The sequence below is a fragment of the Crinia signifera genome, chromosome 6, assembly GCF_055691185.1.
Source record: "Crinia signifera chromosome 6, ASM5569118v1, whole genome shotgun sequence".
NCBI classification, from domain to species: domain Eukaryota; kingdom Metazoa; phylum Chordata; class Amphibia; order Anura; family Myobatrachidae; genus Crinia; species Crinia signifera.
Genome location: NC_139222.1, coordinates 290,194,301 through 290,218,149, shown reverse-complemented (window position 1 = coordinate 290,218,149; position 23,849 = coordinate 290,194,301). Strand labels below are relative to the sequence as shown.

Genomic DNA, 23,849 nt, shown 5'->3' with positions numbered 1-23,849 from the left:
CCGTCCCTCTGTCTCCCGTTACACGTGTACTCCTGTCCTTGTCTATATACAGAACAATGATCCCAGGTGTCCTCTCCCAGCCTCCGTCCTCTGTCCATCCCTCTGTCTCCTGTTACAAGTGTACTCCTGTCCTTGTCTATATACAGAACAATGATCCCAGGTGTACTATCCCAGCCCCCGTCCTCTGTCCATGCCTCTGTCTCCTGTTACACGTGTACTCCTGTCCTTGTCTATATACAGAACAATGATCCCAGGTGTACTATCCCAGCCCCCGTCCTCTGTCCATGCCTCTGTCTCCTGTTACACATGTACTCCTGTCCTTGTCTATATACAGAACAATGATCCCAGGTGTACTATCCCAGCCCCCGTCCTCTGTCCGTCCCTCTGTCTCCTGTTACACGTTTACTCCTGTCCTTGTCTATATACAGAACATTGATCCCAGGTGTCCTATCCCAGCCCCCGTCCTCTGTCCGTCCCTCTGTCTCCCGGTACACGTGTACTCCTATCCTTGTCTATGTACAGAACAATGATCCCAGGTGTCCTATCCCAGCCCCCGTCCTCTGTCCGTCCCTCTGTCTCCTGTTACACTTGTACTCCTGTCCTTGTCTATATACAGAACAATGATCCCAGGTGTCCTATCCCTGCCCCCGTCCTCTGTCCGTCCCTCTGTCTCCTGTTACACGTGTACTCCTGTCCTTGTCTATATACCGAACAATGATCCCAGGTGTCCTATCCCAGCCCCTCATCCTCTGCCCATCCCTCTGTCTCCTGTTACACGTGTACTCCTGTCCTTGTACAGAACAATGATCCCAGGTGTCCTATCCCGGCCCCCCAGCCTATGTCCATCCCTCTGTCTCCCGTTACATGTGTACTCCTGTTCTTGTACAGAACAATGATCCCAGGTGTCCTATCCCAGCCCCCGTCCTCTGTCCGTCCCTCTGTCTCCTGTTACACGTGTACTCCTGTCCTTGTCTATATACAGAACAATGATCCCAGGTGTCCTATCCCAGCCCCCCTTCCTCTGTCTGTCCCTTTGTCTCCCGTTACACTTTGTATCCCCAGGCTCACGGCTTTCGTCCTGAAGAGCTTCAGCCAGGGACGAGAGTTTATGTATGTGGATGACAACCATATAAAGCAGAGCTTGGATTGGCTGAAGAATCAGCAGAAGCCCAATGGATGCTTCAAGGCAAAGGGCCGACTGCTGCAGAACGCCCTGAAGGTGAGCTTCAGAAAAAAATCATATATGTTATTCTAAAAGGTGATTTTTCTAGACACTCCCTTTTTCTCCCTTCATACTTCACACCAAAATCAATGAGGAACCATTTGAAAGATTTCGTTCTCCCCTTCAGACTAAATGATAATATACCATTGCACTTTATATTATTTGTTTACAAACTGAAGTAAAAAAAATGACAATATCCCATTTACATTCAACTTTTCCACTGCACTGTATCCAATCAGTGTATGAAAAACAAAAGGGATTCCATAGGCTAATAAGACTAGCGGCTCTGCTATATTACCGCCATTGCTGTTACCAGATTACTGTGCAGTCTCTGCCATCCCCCCTCATGACACCTACGACAGAGCTCGCTCAGCTATTTCTCTTTTCATACTTAACCAAAATCGATAAATGAAAGATAATGTGAAAGATTACATTCGGTACTTGTGTAGTTTCATGGTGAACGGGAAATTGCATCGCATGTGATCGCATGCAATTGTGCGATGCGATGGTACTTGTGTAGTTTCAAGTTGCCCCTGCCCGCAGATCGCATTGCATCACACGCAGATCACATGCGATGCAATGCGATTTGGCTCACCCCCACTATCCACATCTCCCCGAAGCATGTCGAGCACAGCGAGCCCCATGAGGGGACATGGTACGCATCCTCCCGACCTGTTCATGCCCCGACTATCCACGTCAGCATGGAGTTGATTTTATAAAGTGTGCCCGAAGCATGGCGAGCGTAGCGCTCCCCGCGAGGGGGTGCTGAAAACTAGCCCAAAGTGTAGCGCGCCCCGCAGATTACTTGACATGTATTCCGCTCCACACTTTGGGCTCGTTTTCAGCGTACGCTCGCCAGGCTTCAGGCTCGGTGGCTCGCTACGCTTGCCTCGCTGTGCTCGCCACACTTTATAAAGTGAACCATGACGTGGATAGTGGGGGTATGAAAAGGTCGGAAGGACACGTATCGCATCCCCTCTGGGGGCTAGCTGCACTCGCCAGGCTTTGGGGTGATGTGGATAGTGGGGGTATGCTAAATCGCATCACATCACATGCGATGCAATGCGATGCAATTTCCCTGCCGCTGTGAAACTACACAAGTACCTTACATTCTATCCTTCTAACAAATTGTTCATTTACAATTGCACATTGTATTGTTTGTTTGCAAATCAACATGATTCTCAGTGTTGGGGTACCACATATCTCCTCGCTGGAATTATGCGTGTCCCTAAGCATTGAGTAACATGAAGAAACAAAAGAACCATGATAACATTTAAAAACAGTTTTAGTTTTAGAATCTTTAGCATAACTTACTCAAGAACCGTCCGTCTGCGCCACATACAAAGCCGCGGCTGGGGGACTAAGACGTGGGACATACAAAGGCAGCACAAAGAAAGACTGCTTACCTTCCAGAGCTCAGGTGCATACAGCAGTGAGGATTGCAGAAGAGGCCTCTATACACAGGCCCTGATACTTCATTCCCTGTCTCCAGACTGGTCCCCCAGAAACCCAGACCGCTCTTCTTTAATAAGAGAGGAAGGGCTCCTCCTGAGCTATGTCTAAAATTTAAGGACAAAGAAAAAAAAATACTAGCTGGCCAGTGCAAAACTATGATCGCTTTTTCTCCCTTCATACTTCAAAATCGATAAATGAGGTACAAATTAAGTTCTCAGATGAACGCTTCAGCATCTCCCCTAGGCCCCTAAGATGATCAGTTTCGCTTGGCTACTCCAAATGGCTACGAATGAACCGGTTCTTCTTTCTCCCTACTACAAACCACCAACCTCGCTGTAAAATTATTCATTTTTTATTAGCATGCAAAATGTTCACATGGGCCACCTAGTATTAAATTAAATACTGTAGGTTGTGCATATATAGGTATGTCCACCAAAGGCCCATTGATGTGGTGGGGTGCAGTAGTACTTATACAGATGGACCAGTTCTCATTAGAGCTGTTCCTGGCAATTCTATTGCCACCCACCGCCATTCGCCAGCCGACAGATGGGTGGTGCAAGCTTTTTGGTCAATATGTCATATTAGTCAAGAACCTCAATCAGGCCACAATCACCAATCTGCATTAAAGAACCGCAGTCCAGATCCAGAATGTCACCTCCCCTAACTCAGGTATAAGTAGCAGGGTATTGGGGACGTACAATGTAGTGATGTAAATGTATATACATCACTTGCTTAACAGGTGTGACTGCATCTATGGCTGTAGTGTATGGTCTATTGGCTAAGGTTAATCTATAAATAAAGGTTACCCTGTATAAAAATGATTTTCAAAAGTCATTGTTCCTTAACGGGATTATTACTCCGGGTGACTGCTATGTCGTTGCCACTAGCCATGCACACCAGCCATAGATAAAGTCACATGTCATGTTAAGCAAGGCATAGATATATAGTAATGAGGTGTTTGCACCGCTTAATCTTCAGACAGGTTAGAGCAGCTTAGTGGCAATACTGCAGCATAGAAATAAAGGGTGGTTGAAGGTGCTGAACAATGGGCCTTATTCTGGTTCACTGCAGTGCACATGGTTCTGCCCATTTGAGAAGGAATTTGCCTCTGTGAGTGAACTAGAATAAGGGCCAATGTGTTCAGTTGAGCAAATACAGTATGTACCTGAAATGATCTCACTGTATGAAAAGTTGCGAATGAGCGTATTAACTCCACCATACATACAGGACTCACACAACAAGTGAATCCTCAACTGAAGCAGTGTCTAGCTATGGGAGCCATGTTTCTGCACCTACAGAGAGGTTATGTTGTTTGAGATGAAGAGGTCATAAGTACTGTACATCCTTGGAAGGATAGAGAGACTGTAAGCCTGCAAACAGGGTCCTCTTACCTCTATGCAGGTCTACCATTACCCAGTCTCACTTTATTATTGTTTTGTTCACAATTGTAAAAAGCAATGGTATATACAGGTGCAATATAAATAACTATAAATAACTCGGTTTGGTAGACAGCTCCATTGGAATTTGATTATTCTAGGTACCAGCTACTACTTGATTGTGGAAATCCTTGTTCCGTTAACTTTTATGATTCAGTCATATACCTAAAAAATTTGGTTTGACAAATCTTCAAAATACCAAATCAAACAAAATTTTCTCTATTGGAAGACGAATACCCCTGATGAAGTCGAAGTAGTTTTACAACATTTCAAGTCATGGACTGTTATTAACTTTTTAAGTCATCTCTTGTTGAAGAGATCATTTGGCGCTTTTCCACTTTTGTTGTTCATCTTAACTATAAATAACTATTAAGAAATAATAAATTAAACATTTATAAAAATTAACATTTTAAGATTTCATAGGGATATCCAGACCTTCATTCATAGTCGTTCACATTTGTAATCGTTTCATTGTTCTTCTGATTAACCTATGAGAATAATCCAGCTGACATTATTTAAGGGGGTGAGGGTCCCAAATGGGAGGGGGACTTGAAATGTATTTGTTTTTATCTGTTTCCACAATGTACACTAGTCACCAGAGAAGGAGGTCCCAGTGTATACCAGTCACCAGAGAAGGAGGTCCCAGTGTATGTCACCCGAGAAGGAGGCCCCAGTGTACACTGGTCACCAGAGAAGGAGGCCCCAGTGTATACCAGTCACCAGAGAAGGATTCCCCAGTGTGCACTGGTCACCAGAGAAGGAGGCCCCAGTGTATACTAGTCACCAGACAATGTAGGACTTTGGGGCGTTACATGAGTTGTCACCCCTATGATGTAATGTTTTGTCCTTTGCTCTCGCAGGGTGGGGTGGATGATGAGGAATCTCTGACAGCTTACGTCATAACCGCCTTGTTGGAATCTTCCATGGAGCCCAATGTAAGTCTGACCTAGAACAGAGGATTGCTGGTGTTCTCTCCCCCTAACAGATCATGTTTCCCATGTGCCCACATCAGGGACTGGTAATATTCCTTGTGTTTGTGTGATACAGGATCCTGTGGTAGAGAAGTCCCTGCAGTGTATTATGAATGTATCCCTGGAGAAAGCCAGTCCCTACAAACTGGCCGTTATGTCTTACGCATTCACACTGGCCAAACGTCCGGAGTCCAGAGCTGCTGCCCTACAGAAGCTGGAGGAACGAGCCACCAAAGCAGGTACGGAGCAGGCCACCTCCCGGCCTCCACTGGCCCAGGACATGTAGTACTCAGACATACCCACTAGAGCCCTATTACCGTGTGAGAGGACTCATGTCAGCCATCATCTGGACCAGTGGCTCTCAAAATTGGTCCTCAGTACCCCACACAGGTCATGTAGTACTCAGACATACCCAAAAGAGCACCATTACCATATGAGATGACTCACATCAGCCATTATCTAGACAAGTGGTTCTCAATCTTGGTCCTCAGAACCCCACACAGGTCACATTTTCCAGGTTACCTTGCAGGAGCACTGCGTATCTACAACTATCTCATTCTTGGTCTTGGGGTCCAAGATTGAGAACCTGTAATCTAGACAGTGACCTTGGTGTGATTGTTATGCACATAATTAATGATGTGAGTGTATGAAGAGTCCATAATGAGCTAGTGGGACATGTATGTACTAACCACTGGCTCTGTCCAATCCAGCAATTCTGGTTGTCCAACATCCAGCAGAATTTCTGTATCCATCCTCTATATTGGGCCTGTAAGTAATGCCTAATGACTGTATTATGGCCAATATTCCACTACATTAGTAACGGTAATGGTGCAAAATCTGTACAGTTGGAACACCAACCAACCATATACACCATCGATAGAACTTGGCCGTATATGGCCATGATTTCTGGATATGGTGGTCGGCTCAATTACTAACATTTGTATTGCTGAATTCGGTTAGTTGAAGCATGAATGAGTCAGTCAGATCCGTGTGATTTTTCTCTTTAAAAAATAGAAAAATAAAGAAATAATTTTTTTTTTTGGCTATTCAGGTAATAAGTCCAGTCCCAGATCTTGTTTCTGTACTCGTGACCACACAAAGCGCTCATGGTTACTTAATGTTCCTGCAGGGTAAATTGTGCCACAGGTGCCATTACAAGTGGAGTAATAGGCCCATACTCAAAGTGTTAATAGAGATCAAAAAACGTATCTCAGCAAAGTCCTGTGACAGTGACCCCTGACCCCAACCTTGCTTCCTCTTGTGTGACAGTGACAATGGCTCCACTTACTGTGACTAGGGCAGGACTAGGACCCACTCTCATCCCACACAGGTACAATTCCACCTATCCCGTAACCAGTGGCAGATTAAGCCTTCGGGGGGCCCGGGGCACTTTAGACAGGGGGGCCCCCTTGCACTTGTCATTACTGGCCACAAACTGCATGGGGGAATATTACACTGTCAAAACACAGAGTAAAGGCTGTATAAACTTGGTCAATGGGTAACTTCAGGGTATATATATATATATATATATATATACACATACCACATGAAAAGCCTGTGTTTGTCCCTCTGCACCTTACTCTGTAGGAGACCTCACAGTCCCAGTGCTGCCTCTGATTAAAAAACCCTCCCATGACTAGGCTCCTGCTGCTGCTGTTATCCATGGGCCTGAGAAGCATGCAATGAGCTCCACCAATCAGAGCTCAGCACAAACGTCTCAGCCTCTGCCCTCTGGTGCAAAGTGTCATGGGACTTAGTCAACTCCCAGTAACGCACTGCACACTTGGCTCCCAATGCTCAGCACCATTAATCATTGTCACATTGGCAGATAGGTGAAGCTGCAGCACTACCCCACTGCCATGCACAAAACCTTTAGCTAGAAGGGGGCCCAGGGGCACTGACCCCATGTGCCCCCATTATAATCCGGCCCTGCCCGTAACTCAGCAGGTGATAATAGGGAATTTGCTTTGCAGATGGACTCATGTACTGGACTCAGGAGACCAAACCTGGCCCCGAATCATACTGGTCCAAGCCCAAGTCAGTAGATGTTGAGATGACAGCGTACGTCCTCCTCGCTATGGCGTCTAATGGACCGGTCTCCACAAAGGAGCTTGGCACTATGATGCCCATTGTCCGCTGGCTGTCCAAGCAGCAGACTGCAAATGGTGGTTTCTCCTCCACTCAGGTACATCAACATCATCAACATTTGGGCCTTGTAAATGTTTTAAGTCCAGCTGCCGGAACACTCACATTTGTTCCTTTCTTCCTGTGGTTCCCAGGACACCGTTGTGGGCATCCAGTCCTTGGCAAAGTTTGCCTCCTTAGCCTCCTCCAAGGCCGGCACCGTGACTGTGCAGGTGACCACAGAGAAAGGCTTCCAGCTTCAGTTCCAAGTCGATAACGACAACCGACTTCTCCTGCAGAGGGCGCCACTTCCAGACTTCCCTGGAGAATACAGAGTGACCGCAACCGGGGGTGGCACTGTATTTATGCAGGTGCGGTGGGACAGGCTTTGTCTTTATCTGTAGGTTCTATGTAGGTGATTTATGGAGGCTGCAGGTAGGAAAGTAATGTACTGTAAGACATCCCTGAGCAGGGGAGGTGCAGCGGTGTCTGATTGTCTCAGTCATTCTATAAATTCCTAGGTGCGTAAGTAAGTGTGACTTCTGATTGTGACAACTGCTGTACGTAATAAAGAGGGAGAGGGGTGAATTCATTGGTCCTTGATTAGGAGACAAAGTATATTATTATTATTATTATTATTATTATTATTACATTATCCGTGTGTTATTACGCAGGTGGTTCAGCGCTATCATACTCCACCCACTGGCAGAAAAGCTGCATTTGACCTATCAGCACAAACTCGTTGTATAAAAACTGACTTAGTGGAGATCAAAGTGAAATTCCGGTGAGTGTCGCCGGTGGTGGCCCCTCAGGTCTAATCAATAAATGTTCTTTGCCCAGTACTCTGCATAAAGTGATATTTACTTCGAGTAATTTCCAGGCAATTTTGACCAACTCACAACGGACAAAAATGATTTACTAATATTGGCCAAAGGCTGCAGTTCGCTACACTAAGCATCAGAGGCACAAACATACGGCTCAGCAGTGACACAAGCACAATGACTCAGCAGCGGCACAAACATGCGGCTCAGCAGTGGCACAATCACATGACTCAGCAGTGGCACAATCACATGACCCAGCAGCAGCACAAATCCACGGATCAGCAGTGGCACAAACACCCAGCTCATCGGCGGCACAAACACACAGCACAGCAGACGCATAAACCTGTGGCTCAGCAACAGCACAAACGCGGCTAAGCAGTGGCACAAACACACGTCTGAGCAGTGGCACAAAACGAGGCTGAGAAGTGGCACAAACATGCGTCTGAGCAGTGGCACAAACAGGTGGCTGAGCAGTGGCGCAAACAGGCATCTGAGCAGTGGCACAAACACACGGCTGAGCAGTGGCACAAACATGCGGCTGAGCAGTGGCACAAACACACGGCTGAGTAGTGGCACAAACATGCATCTGGGCAGTGGCACAAACAGGTGGCTGAGCAGTGGCACAAACACACGGCTGAGTAGTGGCACAAACATGCGACTGAGCAGTGGCACAAACACACGGCTGAGTAGTGGCACAAACACACGGCTGGGCAGTGGCACAAACACACATCTGAGCAGTGGCACAAACACACGTCTGAGCAGTGGCACAAACACACGGCTGAGTAGTGGCACAAACATGCGGCTGAGCAGTGGCACAAACAGGTGGCTGAGCAGTGGCACAAACATGCGGCTGAGCAGTGGCACAAACATGCGGCTGAGTAGTGGCACAAACATGCGTCTGAGCAGTGGCACAAACAGGCGTCTGAGCAGTGGCACAAACAGGTGGCTGAGCAGTGGCACAAACATGCAGCTGAGTAGTGGCACAAACACACATCTGAGTAGTGGCACAAACACACGGCTGGGCAGTGGCACAAACACACATCTGAGCAGTGGCACAAACACACGTCTGAGCAGTGGCACAAACACACGGCTGAGTAGTGGCACAAACATGCGGCTGAGCAGTGGCACAAACAGGTGGCTGAGCAGTGGCACAAACATGCGGCTGAGCAGTGGCACAAACATGCGGCTGAGTAGTGGCACAAACATGCGTCTGAGCAGTGGCACAAACAGGCGTCTGAGCAGTGGCACAAACAGGTGGCTGAGCAGTGGCACAAACATGCGGCTAAGTAGTGGCACAAACATGCGACTGAGCAGTGGCACAAACACACGGCTGAGTAGTGGCACAAACACACGTCTGAGCAGTGGCACAAACACACGTCTGAGTAGTGGCACAAACACACGGCTGAGTAGTGGCACAAACATGCGTCTGAGCAGTGGCACAAACAGGTGGCTGAGCAGTGGCACAAACACACGGCTGAGCAGTGGCACAAACACGCGGCTGAGCAGTGGCACAAACATGCATCTGAGCAGTGGCACAAACAGGTGGCTGAGCAGTGGCACAAACATGCAGCTGAGTAGTGGCACAAACACACATCTGAGCAGTGGCACAAACACACGGCTGAGTAGTGGCACAAACACACGGCTGAGCAGTGGCACAAACAGGTGGCTGAGCAGTGGCACAAACATGCGGCTGAGTAGTGGCACAAACATGCGGCTGAGCAGTGGCACAAACATGCAGCTGAGTAGTGGCACAAACACACATCTGAGCAGTGGCACAAACACACGTCTGAGCAGTGGCACAAACACACGTCTGAGCAGTGGCACAAACAGGTGGCTAAGTAGTGGCACAAACATGCGTCTGAGCAGTGGCACAAACAGGCGTCTGAGCAGTGGCACAAACAGGTGGCTGAGCAGTGGCACAAACATGCGGCTAAGTAGTGGCACAAACATGCGTCTGAGCAGTGGCACAAACAGGTGGCTGAGCAGTGGCACAAACACACGTCTGAGCAGTGGCACAAACACACGTCTGAGTAGTGGCACAAACACACGGCTGAGCAGTGGCACAAACACGCGGCTGAGCAGTGGCACAAACATGCATCTGAGCAGTGGCACAAACAGGTGGCTGAGCAGTGGCACAAACATGCAGCTGAGTAGTGGCACAAACACACATCTGAGCAGTGGCACAAACACACGGCTGAGTAGTGGCACAAACACACGGCTGAGCAGTGGCACAAACACACGTCTGAGCAGTGGCACAAACACACGTCTGAGCAGTGGCACAAACAGGTGGCTGAGCAGTGGCACAAACATGCGGCTGAGTAGTGGCACAAACATGCGGCTGAGTAGTGGCACAAACATGCGGCTGAGCAGTGGCACAAACAGGTGGCTGAGCAGGGGCACAAACACACGTCTGAGCAGTGGCACAAACACACGTCTGAGCAGTGGCACAAACACACGTCTGAGCAGTGGCACAAACACACGTCTGAGCAGTGGCACAAACAGGTGGCTAAGCAGTGGCACAAACATGCGGCTGAGCAGTGGCACAAACACACATCTGAGCAGTGGCACAAACACACGGCTGAGTAGTGGCACAAACACATCTGAGCAGTGGCACAAACACACGGCTGAGCAGTGGCACAAACACACGTCTGAGCAGTGGCACAAACACGCGGCTGAGCAGTGGCACAAACACACATCTGAGCAGTGGCACAAACACACGGCTGAGTAGTGGCACAAACACATCTGAGCAGTGGCACAAACACACGGCTGAGCAGTGGCACAAACACGCGGCTGAGCAGGGGGTGACTGTACGGCTTTTCATAAACATTTACAACCCCATAGAAAGATCACTTACATCAATCAACACCTATTCAGTATAATACTGTATCCTATAGCGAAACATTCAGGTTGGCTGAATACCCGCACAGCCGAATCCCCTTGGTACCATGTGAGGAGATGTGTACAAGAACACAGCCCCTCGCATTCCTCCACTAGCAAGGGACATCATTGACGACTAGGATTTCTCCTGCCTTCACAAATAGAAGTCTGACTTTTATTTACAAGCGCAAAGACGAATATGGGGTGTGATGCTGACACCCTGTGACGTCAGCCATCCATCCCCAGCAGACGTCAGCCCACGTGCGTACACATGAGAACGCCCAGTATTGTCATGGGGACGCCCATACAATACTGAAATACCGGGCGTTCCCATTGGCCCAGCAACGTTACCACCCTCAGTCCCCCCCTCCCGGCAACAAACAGCCCGGTGAGTGCGTAACTCAACAAAGCTGTTCGTTGCCGGGATCTGCACATGTGCAAATATGCACAGACCCCCAAACATCGGAACGGGCCGAAATCCCCCCATCCTGAGTGATGAAGAATCAGGGCCTGTATACATTGTACAGTATAAACAAATAATAGATACAAGGGGGGATATTTACTAAAGAAAATTTGTAAAAAAAAAGGTGTATTTGTATCCAGAAATACACTTATTTTTGACATTTAGGGGGAAATTTGTATCCAGAAATACACTTATTTTTGACATTTAGGGGGAAATTTGTATCCAGAAATACACTTATTTTTGACATTTACTATCCCGAAAATACGGCAATTCGTAGTTGTATTGATGTGCTATCAATACGAATACGAATGGCCGTATTTTCGGGATAGTAAATGTCAAAAATAAGTGTATTTCTGGATACAAATTTCCCCCTAAATGTCAAAAATAAGTGTATTTCTGGATACAAATACACCTTTTTTTTTACAAATTTCCTTTAGTAAAATTCCCCCAAGATGTCCGGCAGTGTGAGCGCAGTGTGTGTGTGTGTGTTATATATATCACTGGGTGACAGTGTGCCACCATCACTACAGGTATATCGGGACGCGCCCGTCCTCCAACATGGCGCTTGTGGAGGTGAGGATGATGTCCGGCTGTGTACCACAAGCAGAGGGCATAGAGAAGGTAAGTTCCTGTACATTGATCATCACATAATGCCTCCTGTTCTCTATATTCGTGACACAGTGGTGTTTGGCGCAGCACACAGCGGGGCTAGCATTGACTCTCCACCATCAATACACCATCGGGCATAGCATCGACTCTATGATTTGTTCTGTGGTGCACGCATCTTAACTGTGATAAGATTTGCCCACTGTGGCTGCACCAGAGATCACGGGCACATTCTACAACACACCCATAACACAACAGTGACACCCATAGCGCACCCATGACATGCCCCTAACGTGACAATAATACACCTATGGCACCTTATTTTCAGATCACCTCCAAGTCTCTAACATGAAACGCTCATGATTCGCAGAATCCGTCACTTGTAATAGTGATGTCATACACTAATCTGTACACCATCGCACACCTTGATGCGCACTCAGAGTCATTGCTCCACTGTGCAAACATTTCTGTGTCCCACTCTGCACCCGGCCCAGAGAGATAAACCCTCACGTGGGATAATCAGCCACGTGTACAATATAATATGTGGAACCCCTTCACATACCGCACTATTGTCTGATCTCCCGTAAGATTCTGTCTCCGGGGATCTGAGTCCTCTGGTGATGACGCTTGTAATGGTCTTCTCTACATTACAGTTGAAGAAGAATCCGCTGGTGAAACGCGTGGAGACCTCAGAAGACCAGGTGACCATCTACATGGAGAAGGTGAGAGGACCTTACAGTATACGGCTACACAATGACACACCCATCTCATGTATACACAATGTGAGGAGGACCTTACATTATACGGCTACACAGTGACACACCCGGCTCATATATACACAATGTGAGGAGAACCTTACAGTATACGGCTACACAGTGACACACCCATCTCATGTATACACAATGTGAGGAGGACCTTACAGTATACGGCTACACAATGACAAACCCATCTCATGTATACACAATGTGAGGGGAACCTTACAGTATACGGCTACACAATGACACACCTGGCTCATATATACACAATGTGAGGAGAACCTTACAGTATACGGCTACACAGTGACACACCCAGCTCATATATACACAATGTGAGGAGAACCTTACAGTATACGGCAACACAATAACAAAACCCGGCTCATATATACACAATGTGAGGAGAACCTTACAGTATACAGCTACACAATGACACACCCAGCTCATATATACACAATGTGAGGAGAACCTTACAGTATACGGCTACACAATGACACACCCATCTCATATATAAACAATGTGAGGAGAACCTTACAGTATACGGCTACACAATGACACACCCATCTCATGTATACACAATGTGAGGAGGACCTTACAGTATACAGCTACACAATGACACACCCAGCTCATATATACACAGTGTGAGGAGAACCTTACAGTATACGGCTACACAATGACACACCCGGCTCATACTGTACATACACAATGTGAGGAGGACCTTACAGTATACGGCTACACAATGACACACCCGGCTCATATATACACAATGTGAGGAGGACCTTACAGTATACGGCTACACAGTGACACATCCGGCTCATATATACACAATGTGAGGAGGACCTTACAGTATACGGCTACACAATGACACACCCGGCTCATATATACACATTGTGATGAGAACCTTACAGTATACGGCTACACAGTGACACACCCGGCTCATATATACACAATGTGAGGAGAACCTTACAGTATATACGGCTACACAATGACACACCCGGCTCATATATACACAATGTGAGGAGAACCTTACAGTATACGGCTACACAATGACACACCCATCTCATATATAAACAATGTGAGGAGAACCTTACAGTATACGGCTACACAATGACACACCCATCTCATGTATACACAATGTGAGGAGGACCTTACAGTATACAGCTACACAGTGACACACCCGGCTCATATATACACAATGTGAGGAGAACCTTACAGTATACGGCTACACAATGACACACCCGGCTCATATATACACAATGTGAGGAGAACCTTACAGTATACGGCTACACAATGACACACCCATCTCATATATAAACAATGTGAGGAGAACCTTACAGTATACGGCTACACAGTGACACACCCATCTCATGTATACACAATGTGAGGAGGACCTTACAGTATACAGCTACACAGTGACACACCCGGCTCATATATACACAATGTGAGGAGAACCTTACAGTATACGGCTACACAGTGACACACCCGGCTCATATATACACAATGTGAGGAGAACCTTACAGTATACGGCTACACAGTGACACACCCGGCTCATATATACACAATGTGAGGAGAACCTTACAGTATACGGCTACACAGTGACACACCCGGCTCATATATACACAATGTGAGGAGAACCTTACAGTATACGGCTACACAGTGACACACCCGGCTCATATATACACAGTGTGAGGAGGACCTTACAGTATACGGCTACACAATGACACACCCAGCTCATATATACACAGTGTGAGGAGAACCTTACAGTATACGGCTACACAGTGACACACCCGGCTCATACATACACAATGTGAGGAGGACCTTACAGTATATGGCTACACAATGACACACCCGGCTCATATATACACAATGTGAGGAGGACCTTACAGTATACGGCTACACAGTGACACATCCGGCTCATATATACACAATGTGAGGAGGACCTTACAGTATACGGCTACACAATGACACTCCCGGCTCATATATACACAATGGGCGGGATGTTATAACATCCGCGGCCCCCCTTCGCCGGACATCGCATTTTTAATAACGGCATATGCTATAACATATGCCGTTATTCATGCAAGGGACAGCTCTTGCTGTAAGAGCTGTCCCTTGCGATGCGGTGCCGGCACTGGACTTCCGGGTCTGTGACCCGGGAGTCCATCTGCGCATGCGCAGACCCCGGCGCCGGCCGCAGGTCACGCTGGGAGGGATCCGTGACGGATCCCTCAAACAGCGCTGCGGTAAGAAGCCCATAGGCTTCTGCAGGGATTCGCCAGCTTTAGCTGGCGATTCCCTCCGCAGCGCTGACACTGCGGAGGCGCCATATAGCATATAGAAATGCGGTAGAAACCCCGAAAACGGGGTTTTTACCGCATTTCTGCTATATAGCATCCCGCCCAATGGGCGGGATGTTATAACATCCGCGGCCCCCCTTCGCCGGACATCGCATTTTTAATAACGGCATATGCTATAACATATGCCGTTATTCATGCAAGGGACAGCTCTTGCGGTAAGAGCTGTCCCTTGCGATGCGGTGCCGGCACTGGACTTCCGGGTCTGTGACCCGGGAGTCCATCTGCGCATGCGCAGACCCCGGCGCCGGCCGCAGGTCACGCTGGGAGGGATCCGTGACGGATCCCTCAAACAGCGCTGCGGTAAGAAGCCCATAGGCTTCTGCAGGGATTCGCCAGCTTTAGCTGGTGATTCCCTCCGCAGCGCTGACACTGCGGAGGCGCCATATAGCATATAGAAATGCGGTAGAAACCCCGAAAACGGGGTTTTTACCGCATTTCTGCTATATAGCATCCCGCCCAATGGGCGGGATGTTATAACATCCGCGGCCCCCCTTCGCCGGACATCGCATTTTTAATAACGGCATATGCTATAACATATGCCGTTATTCATGCAAGGGACAGCTCTTGCGGTAAGAGCTGTCCCTTGCGATGCGGTGCCGGCACTGGACTTCCGGGTCTGTGACCCGGGAGTCCATCTGCGCATGCGCAGACCCCGGCGCCGGCCGCAGGTCACGCTGGGAGGGATCCGTGACGGATCCCTCAAACAGCGCTGCGGTAAGAAGCCCATAGGCTTCTGCAGGGATTCGCCAGCTTTAGCTGGCGATTCCCTCCGCAGCGCTGACACTGCGGAGGCGCCATATAGCATATAGAAATGCGGTAGAAACCCCGAAAACTGGGTTTTTACCGCATTTCTGCTATATAGCATCCCGCCCAATGTGAGGAGAACCTTACCGTATACGGCTACACAATGATACATCTAGCTTATATACACAATGGCCCTTATTCTGATTGAGTCGGATGGCTGCGTGTTCGGTCAGATGGGCGATGTGTTGTGTTTGCGCATGTGCAGAGGCGTATCTGCGCATGTGTGAACTCCTCGCATGTCCGAACACGGTGTGAGTTCCGTGCACAAAAGGATCGTACGGAACCATCCGAGCAGGGGGTGGAGAGGGGCGTGATGGGCTGTTTGGGCTCATTACCATATGTGTACGCCCTGCATTTCATGGGTGTATGTATGGTAATCCAGCCATGATGTGAAATTTTGGTGGCATGGTCTAGCGGGAAGGGGCTTGGCTATACTCCATTTTCTCCACTGTGGGGCATGCCCTCTACCTGCAGGAATACATGCTGTTTGCATGCATTCATGGGTGACAGGGGGGACTCCCAACTTCCCACCTTGTGCCGCCCAACACCGCTGGCCCCAGTGTGACGCTGAGCTGCAAATCTAATAGTATTATAAAGTGTATATGAAGGGTAATAAAACTATTAGCATCAGAAGATGAATCCCTCAGCGGCCATTACAGAAGGTGATATATTATACAGTGTATTAGTTCTATGCTGGATCTACTGTAACCCTTTCCTGTCTCCTCAGGTCACATCTGAGTTCCAGTCCTTGGAGATCCTGGCTGAGCGGAGGGTCCAAGTCATAGGCCTGAAACCTGCCATCATTAAAGTCTTAGACTATTACCTGCCAGGTAACCAACTCCCCAGCATCGCTCCCAGTAGCCCCCTCACTGCTGTGTGTTAGACTATTACCTGCCAGGTAACCAACTCCTCAGCGTCGCTCCCAGTAACCCCCTCACTGCTGTGTGTTAGACTATTACCTGCCAGGTAACCAACTCCCCAGCATCGCTCCCAGTAGCCTCCTCACTGCTGTGTGTTAGACTATTACCTGCCAGGTAACCAACTCCCCAGCGTCGCTCCCAGTAACCCCCTCACTGCTGTGTGTTAGACTATTACCTGCCAGGTAACCAACTCCCCAGCGTCTCTCCCAGTAGCCCCCTCACTGCTGTGTGTTAGACTATTACCTGCCAGGTAACCCAACTCCCCAGCATCGCTCCCAGTAGCCCCCTCACTGCTGTGTGTTAGACTATTACCTGCCAGGTAACCCAACTCCCCAGTGCCGCTCCCAATAACCCCCACACTGCTGTGTGTTAGACTATTACCTGCCAGGTACCCCAACTCCCCAGCGTCGCTCCCAGTAACCCCCTCACTGCTCTGTGTTAGACTATTACCTGCCAGGTAACCCAACTCCCCAGCGTCGCTCCCAGTAACCCCCTCACTGCTGTGTGTTAGACTATTACCTGCCAGGTAACCCAACTCCCCAGCGTCGCTCCCAGTAACCCCCTCACTGCTGTGTGTTAGACTATTACCTGCCAGGTAACCCAACTCCCCAGCGTCGCTCCCAGTAGCCCCCTCACTGCTGTGTGTTAGACTATAACCTGCCAGGTAACCCAACTAACCAGCGTCTCTCCCAGTAGCCCCCTCACTGCTGTGTGTTAGACTATTACCTGCCAGGTAACCCAACTCCCCAGCATCGCTCCCAGTAGCTCCCTCACTGCTGTGTGTTAGACTATTACCTGCCAGGTAACCCAACTCCCCAGCGTCGCTCCCAGTAGCCCCCTCACTGCTGTGTGTTAGACTATTACCTGCCAGGTAACCCAACTCCCCAGTGCCGCTCCCAATAACCCCCTCACTGCTGTGTGTTTGACTATTGCCTGCCAGGTACCCCAATTTCCCAGCATCGCTCCCAGTAACTCCCTCACTGCTCTGTGTTAGACTATTATCTGCCAGGTAACCCAACTCCCCAGCGTCGCTCCCAGTAACCCCCTCACTGCTGTGTGTTAGACTATTACCTGCCAGGTAACCCAACTCCCCAGCGTTGCTCCCAGTAACCCCCTCACTGCTGTGTGTTAGACTATTACCTGCCAGGTAACCCAACTAACCAGCGTTGCTCCCAGTAACCCCCTCACTGCTGTGTGTTAGTGATGGGGAAATCATTGTGCCTTATACCCAATGCAGGGAAATGTCGCTGATGATCCCATCTGACTGTATATATCTCCCCCACAAAATGTAACAGCTGTATAATGTGAGTTTAGGGAGATTTGCAGACTATGCAGGGAGTCAGGGAGATCGCTGCTATTTCGGGAGTCTCCTGCAGAATGCGGGAGCGGAGGCTGATATGATTATCTTGTTCTTCAGTATGCGCTGTTGTAGTTATATCTGTGGTAAATGCTTAGTTCCTCTGATATTACTACAGCTCCGGTAAAAGCGGCAGAGTTATCTCTATAGATGCCAAGCTGAGGATATATAGCGGAGGATATATATAACGGTTAGGGGACTTCCATGTATCTTAATATGGTTCCTACATGCTTAGTTATGGCTGCAGAGTATTACAGATTAGATGCACTGTTGTGCTCAGTGTATGGTTAAGGTACAATACTCTGCTGCCCAGCACCAAACATCCTTCTCGTAATACTGTATAGCCAAGGCTTCCACATGGTAGTAACGCTACTGACCTGGGGGGGGGCAGGGGCTATCGCTGCTTACCCGACTTCGGTGCCGCGCTGCAGCTGATTCCGCTCACGTGATGATGTCAACCAAGAGCAACCAGCGGGCGCCCATGGCCATCTTCAAACTGGTCAAAGCTGCAGCACAGTCAGGCCCATGGGGGAAAGCTGCGGCCCGGCCAGGGGGAAAAGCGGCCAAATCAGGACCAGCCCACCACGAAATGGCCCGGTTTCCCGATGGGACAATCATAGGCCGAATTCTGACTTCTGCACCACTGACATAATACTGTACTGTATGCTGCTCAGCTGCACTGTATGCTGCTTGCTTGCTGCACTGTATGCTGCTCAGCTGCACTGTATGTTACTTGCTTGCTGCACTGTATGCTGCTCAGCTGCACTGTATGTTACTTGCTTGCTGCACTGTATGCTGCTCAGCTGCACTGTATGTTACTTGCTGCACTGTATGCTGCTCAGTTGCACTGTATGTTACTTGCTTGCTGCACTGTATGCTGCTTGCTGCACTGTATGCTGCTCAGCTGCACTGTATGTTACTTGCTTGCTGCACTGTATGCTGCTCAGCTGCATTGTATGCTGCTTGCTTGCTGCACTGTATGCTGCTTCCTTGCTGCACTGTATGCTGCTCAGCTGAACTGTATGCTGCTTGCTTTGCTGCACTGTATGCTGCTTGCCTTGCTGCATTGTATGCTGCTCAGCTGCACTGTATGCTGCTTGCTTGCTGCACTGTATCCTGCTCAGCTGAACTGTATGCTGCTTGCTTTGCTGCACTGTATGCTGCTTGCTTTGCTGCACTGTATGCTGCTTGCTTGCTGCACTGTATGCTGCTTGCTTGCTGCACTGTATGCTGCTTGCTTGCTGCACTGTATGCTGCTTGCTTGCCGCACTTTATGCTGTAAGTGGAGTAGGGAGGGGGAAAGGGGTTTGGGGGAGGGGAGGGATATAGAGTGTAGCCGCACTGATATTTATAGGAAATATAAGTGGGTGATAGTTATGGTCTGTGAAGACTATTATCCAAGTGGTAAGGAGCAGTAGGTCCCAGAGCACTCAGACTATGTATGTCTTGTGGTGCCTCTGTGTGGGACAGTCAGTGGTGCACCCCAGAGTAAAAATAAGCAATAGAATGTTGCCAAGAGAGGAGGAGAAAAAAAGAGAAACTCTGGGTCAGCACCCTTTATCACAGGTTAAAAGTGTAAATATGTTAAAATTTAGCTTTTATTAGGTATACTCTAAAATAAGTATGCTGGTTCTTGTGCCTGACTATTGAAAAGCACAGCAAAAATATAATGGTTGATATAGAGACAATCACTGGTTATTTGAAATGGTTATAAGTGATCCTCATTTCTCCCAAATTGATACCAATATATAGGTCTGAATCAATGGATTTTAAATCATAGGACCTTTTTTGTAAAACCAGTTGTGTCTCAGACACGGCAGGGATCGCTGCAGAGTGAATGGTGCAGCAAATTGTATGTAAACAGTGCGGGGGAACACACATGTAACCAATGAATGGATATATACCACAGTATAGCACGACACAGTTAGGTGTAATTAATACCACTGGTTGGAACCAGAGGTTACCTGTGAAGCCCAACCGGCTTGTAATGAAAAGCCAAAGTGTGGTATGCCGCTGTGTGCAGGGAAGGGAGCGCCCGCCGCCTTCTGCTGGTGTCCCTGCCTGGAGTGTACCCGTCATGCGAGTGCACCACGTGATTCGGCGGAGTCCCCTGACGTACGTTTCGCCACGCTTTATCACAAGGGATTGATTTCAAATAGCCAGTGGATGTCTCTATATCAACCATTATATTTTTGCTGCGCTGTTTAATAGTCAGGTACAAGAACCAGCATAATGTACTTATTTTACAGCATACCTAATAAAAGCTAAATTTTAACATATTTACACTTTTGACCTGTGATAAAGGGTGCTGACCCAGAGTTTCTCTTTTTTCTCATCCTCTCTTGGGCCCTTATTCTGATCGGTGCGGCCGGAGCCGATTATGCGGCCAGGACCGTGCGTGCGAAACCCCGCCTTCCATACGGATCGCCAACTCCGTCCGTATGCGGTAAGAAGCTGGCCGAACGGACAGCACGTGTATTTTTCATGGAATACGCCTCCTCCATCTAAGGGAACCTCCCCCATCATTCGATGGTCGCAGACCATCGAATGCAGGACCGAGTGCTCCACCAGCTCCCGCAACCTCAGACCACACGGACATTTTTCCGTGCAAAAGCAGGGATCTGGGCGGGCAGCTGACATCCGGCGATGTCATATGTCCGCCCCCTACACGTGCGTCACGGCCGCATTACCATACGTACGCCCAGCGTTTTCATGGGAACTCCCATGAAACGCGGGGCGTATGCATATGGTAATGAGCCCAAATAGCCCTTCACGCCCCTCTCCACCCCCTGTTCGGAGTGTTCACATATCATGCGGGATTTGGCCGTACGCCCCGCTCGCACATGCGCAGAGACGCCTCTGCACATGCGCAGACACAAAACATCGGCGGATATATCCGCACCGATCAGAATAAGGGCCTTGGTAACATTCTATTGCACTGTATGCTGCTTGCTTGCTGCACTGTATGCTGCTCAGCTGCATTTCTGCTGTAATCAGAATGATTGTTTTGTTTCAGATGAAGAAAAGACCATAGATTACCTGCAGACCTGCTCCTGAGGTGAGGGTAACTTGTCATCTGTGTAACCCACACACACACACACGCACGCACACACACACACACACACACACTCAGGAACACAGTAGTGCCCAATAGCGAAGTATATGATATTCACTACTGTATATTCAGGCCTGATTGCAGGGCTATGAGATCACAGGCCAGGCATTATCAATAGACTGCGCACGTGTACAGCTCCGGTGTGCCAAAATCCTGCCACACATTGCACCCATTCCGCCACTGGACCCTGAATATACAAAGATGACCTGTCTGCATTATCTCCACAGTAATCTCCTGGGATGGGGAACCCTCACATAGACCCGGTTCACCAGTCACTCCTCACGCTAATGTACACACTCACTGAGCACACACTCACTAAGCACACACTCACTGACCACACACTCGATCAGCACAGTCACTCACTCAGCACACACACACTCACTGAGCACACATTCACTGACTCAGCGCGCACACACACTCACTGAGCACACACTCACTCACTCAGCACACACCCTCACTGAGCACACACACACACTCACTGAGCAACTAAGCACACACACACTCACTGAGCACAAACACACACACTCTCACTGAGCACACCCTCACTGTGAAATCAGTATGTGATTGCACAACCTACTACCATTAACAATCCACTTATTTGTCTGTTGTCGTCTTTTCCAGGTACATCAGTTTGCAGCATGGAAAGTTGGAAATTGCCCCAAGTAGCACTTCATCCCATTCCCGGGGGACCTGGAGGTGCCCCCCCCCCCCCAATCGCTCCCGACCCCCCCCCCCCCAATCGCTCCCGACCCCCACATTCATCCAACTGCTCCCAGTGATCACATCCACCAACCACTTACTACTCCTGAATAAATATCTTCTGATGATATAAGATGTTACCTGTGTCTGTGTATATATGCAGCATGTACAGATTATTACATGGTATAGTACCGCACAGTAGTATCTGGGTATATATGCAGCATGTACAGATTATTACATGGTATAGTACCACACAGTAGTGTCTGTGTATATATGCAGCATGTACAGATTATTACATTGTATAGTACCGCACAGCAGTGTCTGTGTATAAATGCAGCATGTACAGATTATTACATGGTATAGTACCACACAGTAGTGTCTGTGTATATATGCAGCATGTACAGATTATTACATTGTATAGTGCCGCACAGTAGTGTCTGTGTATATATGCAGCATGTACAGATTATTACATGGTATAGTACCACACAGTAGTATCTGTGTATATATGCAGCATGTACAGATTATTACATTGTATAGTACCGCACAGCAGTGTCTGTGTATAAATGCAGCATGTACAGATTATTACATTCTATGGTGCCGCACAGTAGTGTCTGTGTATATATTCAGCATGTACAGATTATTACATTGTATAGTACCGCACAGTAGTGTCTGTGTATATATGCAGCATGTACAGATTATTACATTGTATAGTACCGCACAGCAGTGTCTGTGTATATATGCAGCATGTACAGATTATTACATTCTATGGTGCCGCACAGTAGTGTCTGTGTATATATGCAGCATGTACAGATTATTACATTCTATGGTGCCGCACAGTAGTGTCTGTGTATATATGCAGCATGTACAGATTATTACATTGTATAGTGCTACACATGACAGGGTATTGTCTAATCGCTGTGCCCAACTATCCCCCCACAAATGACATAACTCTCTTGTTGGATAAAATTGGCCACAGCAGCCATCTTTATTGAACAATACAATTTTAAACAATAATCCAAAAACATTCCCACGGAAGGTGGTCCCCGAGGCCCTCAATAAATATATATCCACACCTCTAAGCACTTCCAGGAGCTCTTACCCCCAGCCGATAGCGATTGGCTCGAGGGCACCAATTGTACACACCCAGTGCTCATTAATTAACCTCACCCAGGGGAGTCCAGCCCCCTCATGGGGCCCTCCCCGCCGCATAATTAAGCCTCAATGCCACCAACCTCGAGGACCCCCCTCCGCACAGGCCACTGTGACAAAAAGACATCCTAGCAAATATTCTACCTAAACTATAAAAAATAGGGAAGGGTGGGTGGGAGCTGTTGAGAAAATCTCCCAGTGACCCCTATTTCCTGTCTGAACCCTGCTTATAAACCCCTCCAACACCCCGTTAAGCCCCTCCCCCTATGACCCTCTCCTTAAGCACTCCTCCTATGACTAACTGCTAGTCAGCTCCCTACAAACCCTGTCAGGGGAGCCTACCCCCAGGCTTTGCCTCCAGTCCGGCTCCTACATGACAGGGTATTGTCTAATCGCTGTGCCCAACTATCCCCCCACAAATGACATAACTCTCTTGTTGGATAAAATTGGCCACAGCAGCCATCTTTATTGAACAATACAATTTTAAACAATAATCCAAAAACATTCCCACGGAAGGTGGTCCCCGAGGCCCTCAATAAATATATATCCACACCTCTAAGCACTTCCAGGAGCTCTTACCCCCAGCCGATAGCGATTGGCTCGAGGGCACCAATTGTACACACCCAGTGCTCATTAATTAACCTCACCCAGGGGAGTCCAGCCCCCTCATGGGGCCCTCCCCGCCGCATAATTAAGCCTCAATGCCACCAACCTCGAGGAC

General features: G+C 48.4%; 1 protein-coding gene across 1 annotated transcript in view; it reads left to right on the top strand.

The window, feature by feature from the left end:
* The window catches only part of LOC146009483 (alpha-2-macroglobulin-like protein 1), a 196,413-nt gene extending 174,352 nt beyond the window's left edge, over nucleotides 1-22,061 (top strand). Inside the window, exons 28-38 of the mRNA XM_083149909.1 lie at nucleotides 1,063-1,219; nucleotides 4,974-5,048; nucleotides 5,161-5,323; nucleotides 7,058-7,269; nucleotides 7,364-7,579; nucleotides 7,883-7,992; nucleotides 11,900-11,990; nucleotides 12,629-12,697; nucleotides 16,616-16,718; nucleotides 21,182-21,223; nucleotides 21,902-22,061. Of these exons, the coding sequence (XP_083006035.1) occupies nucleotides 1,063-1,219; nucleotides 4,974-5,048; nucleotides 5,161-5,323; nucleotides 7,058-7,269; nucleotides 7,364-7,579; nucleotides 7,883-7,992; nucleotides 11,900-11,990; nucleotides 12,629-12,697; nucleotides 16,616-16,718; nucleotides 21,182-21,222 (1,237 nt within the window). The 3' untranslated portion in view covers nucleotide 21,223; nucleotides 21,902-22,061. The remainder of the gene's footprint in view (nucleotides 1-1,062; nucleotides 1,220-4,973; nucleotides 5,049-5,160; nucleotides 5,324-7,057; nucleotides 7,270-7,363; nucleotides 7,580-7,882; nucleotides 7,993-11,899; nucleotides 11,991-12,628; nucleotides 12,698-16,615; nucleotides 16,719-21,181; nucleotides 21,224-21,901) is intronic.
* Nucleotides 22,062-23,849: the final 1,788 nt, after the last annotated feature.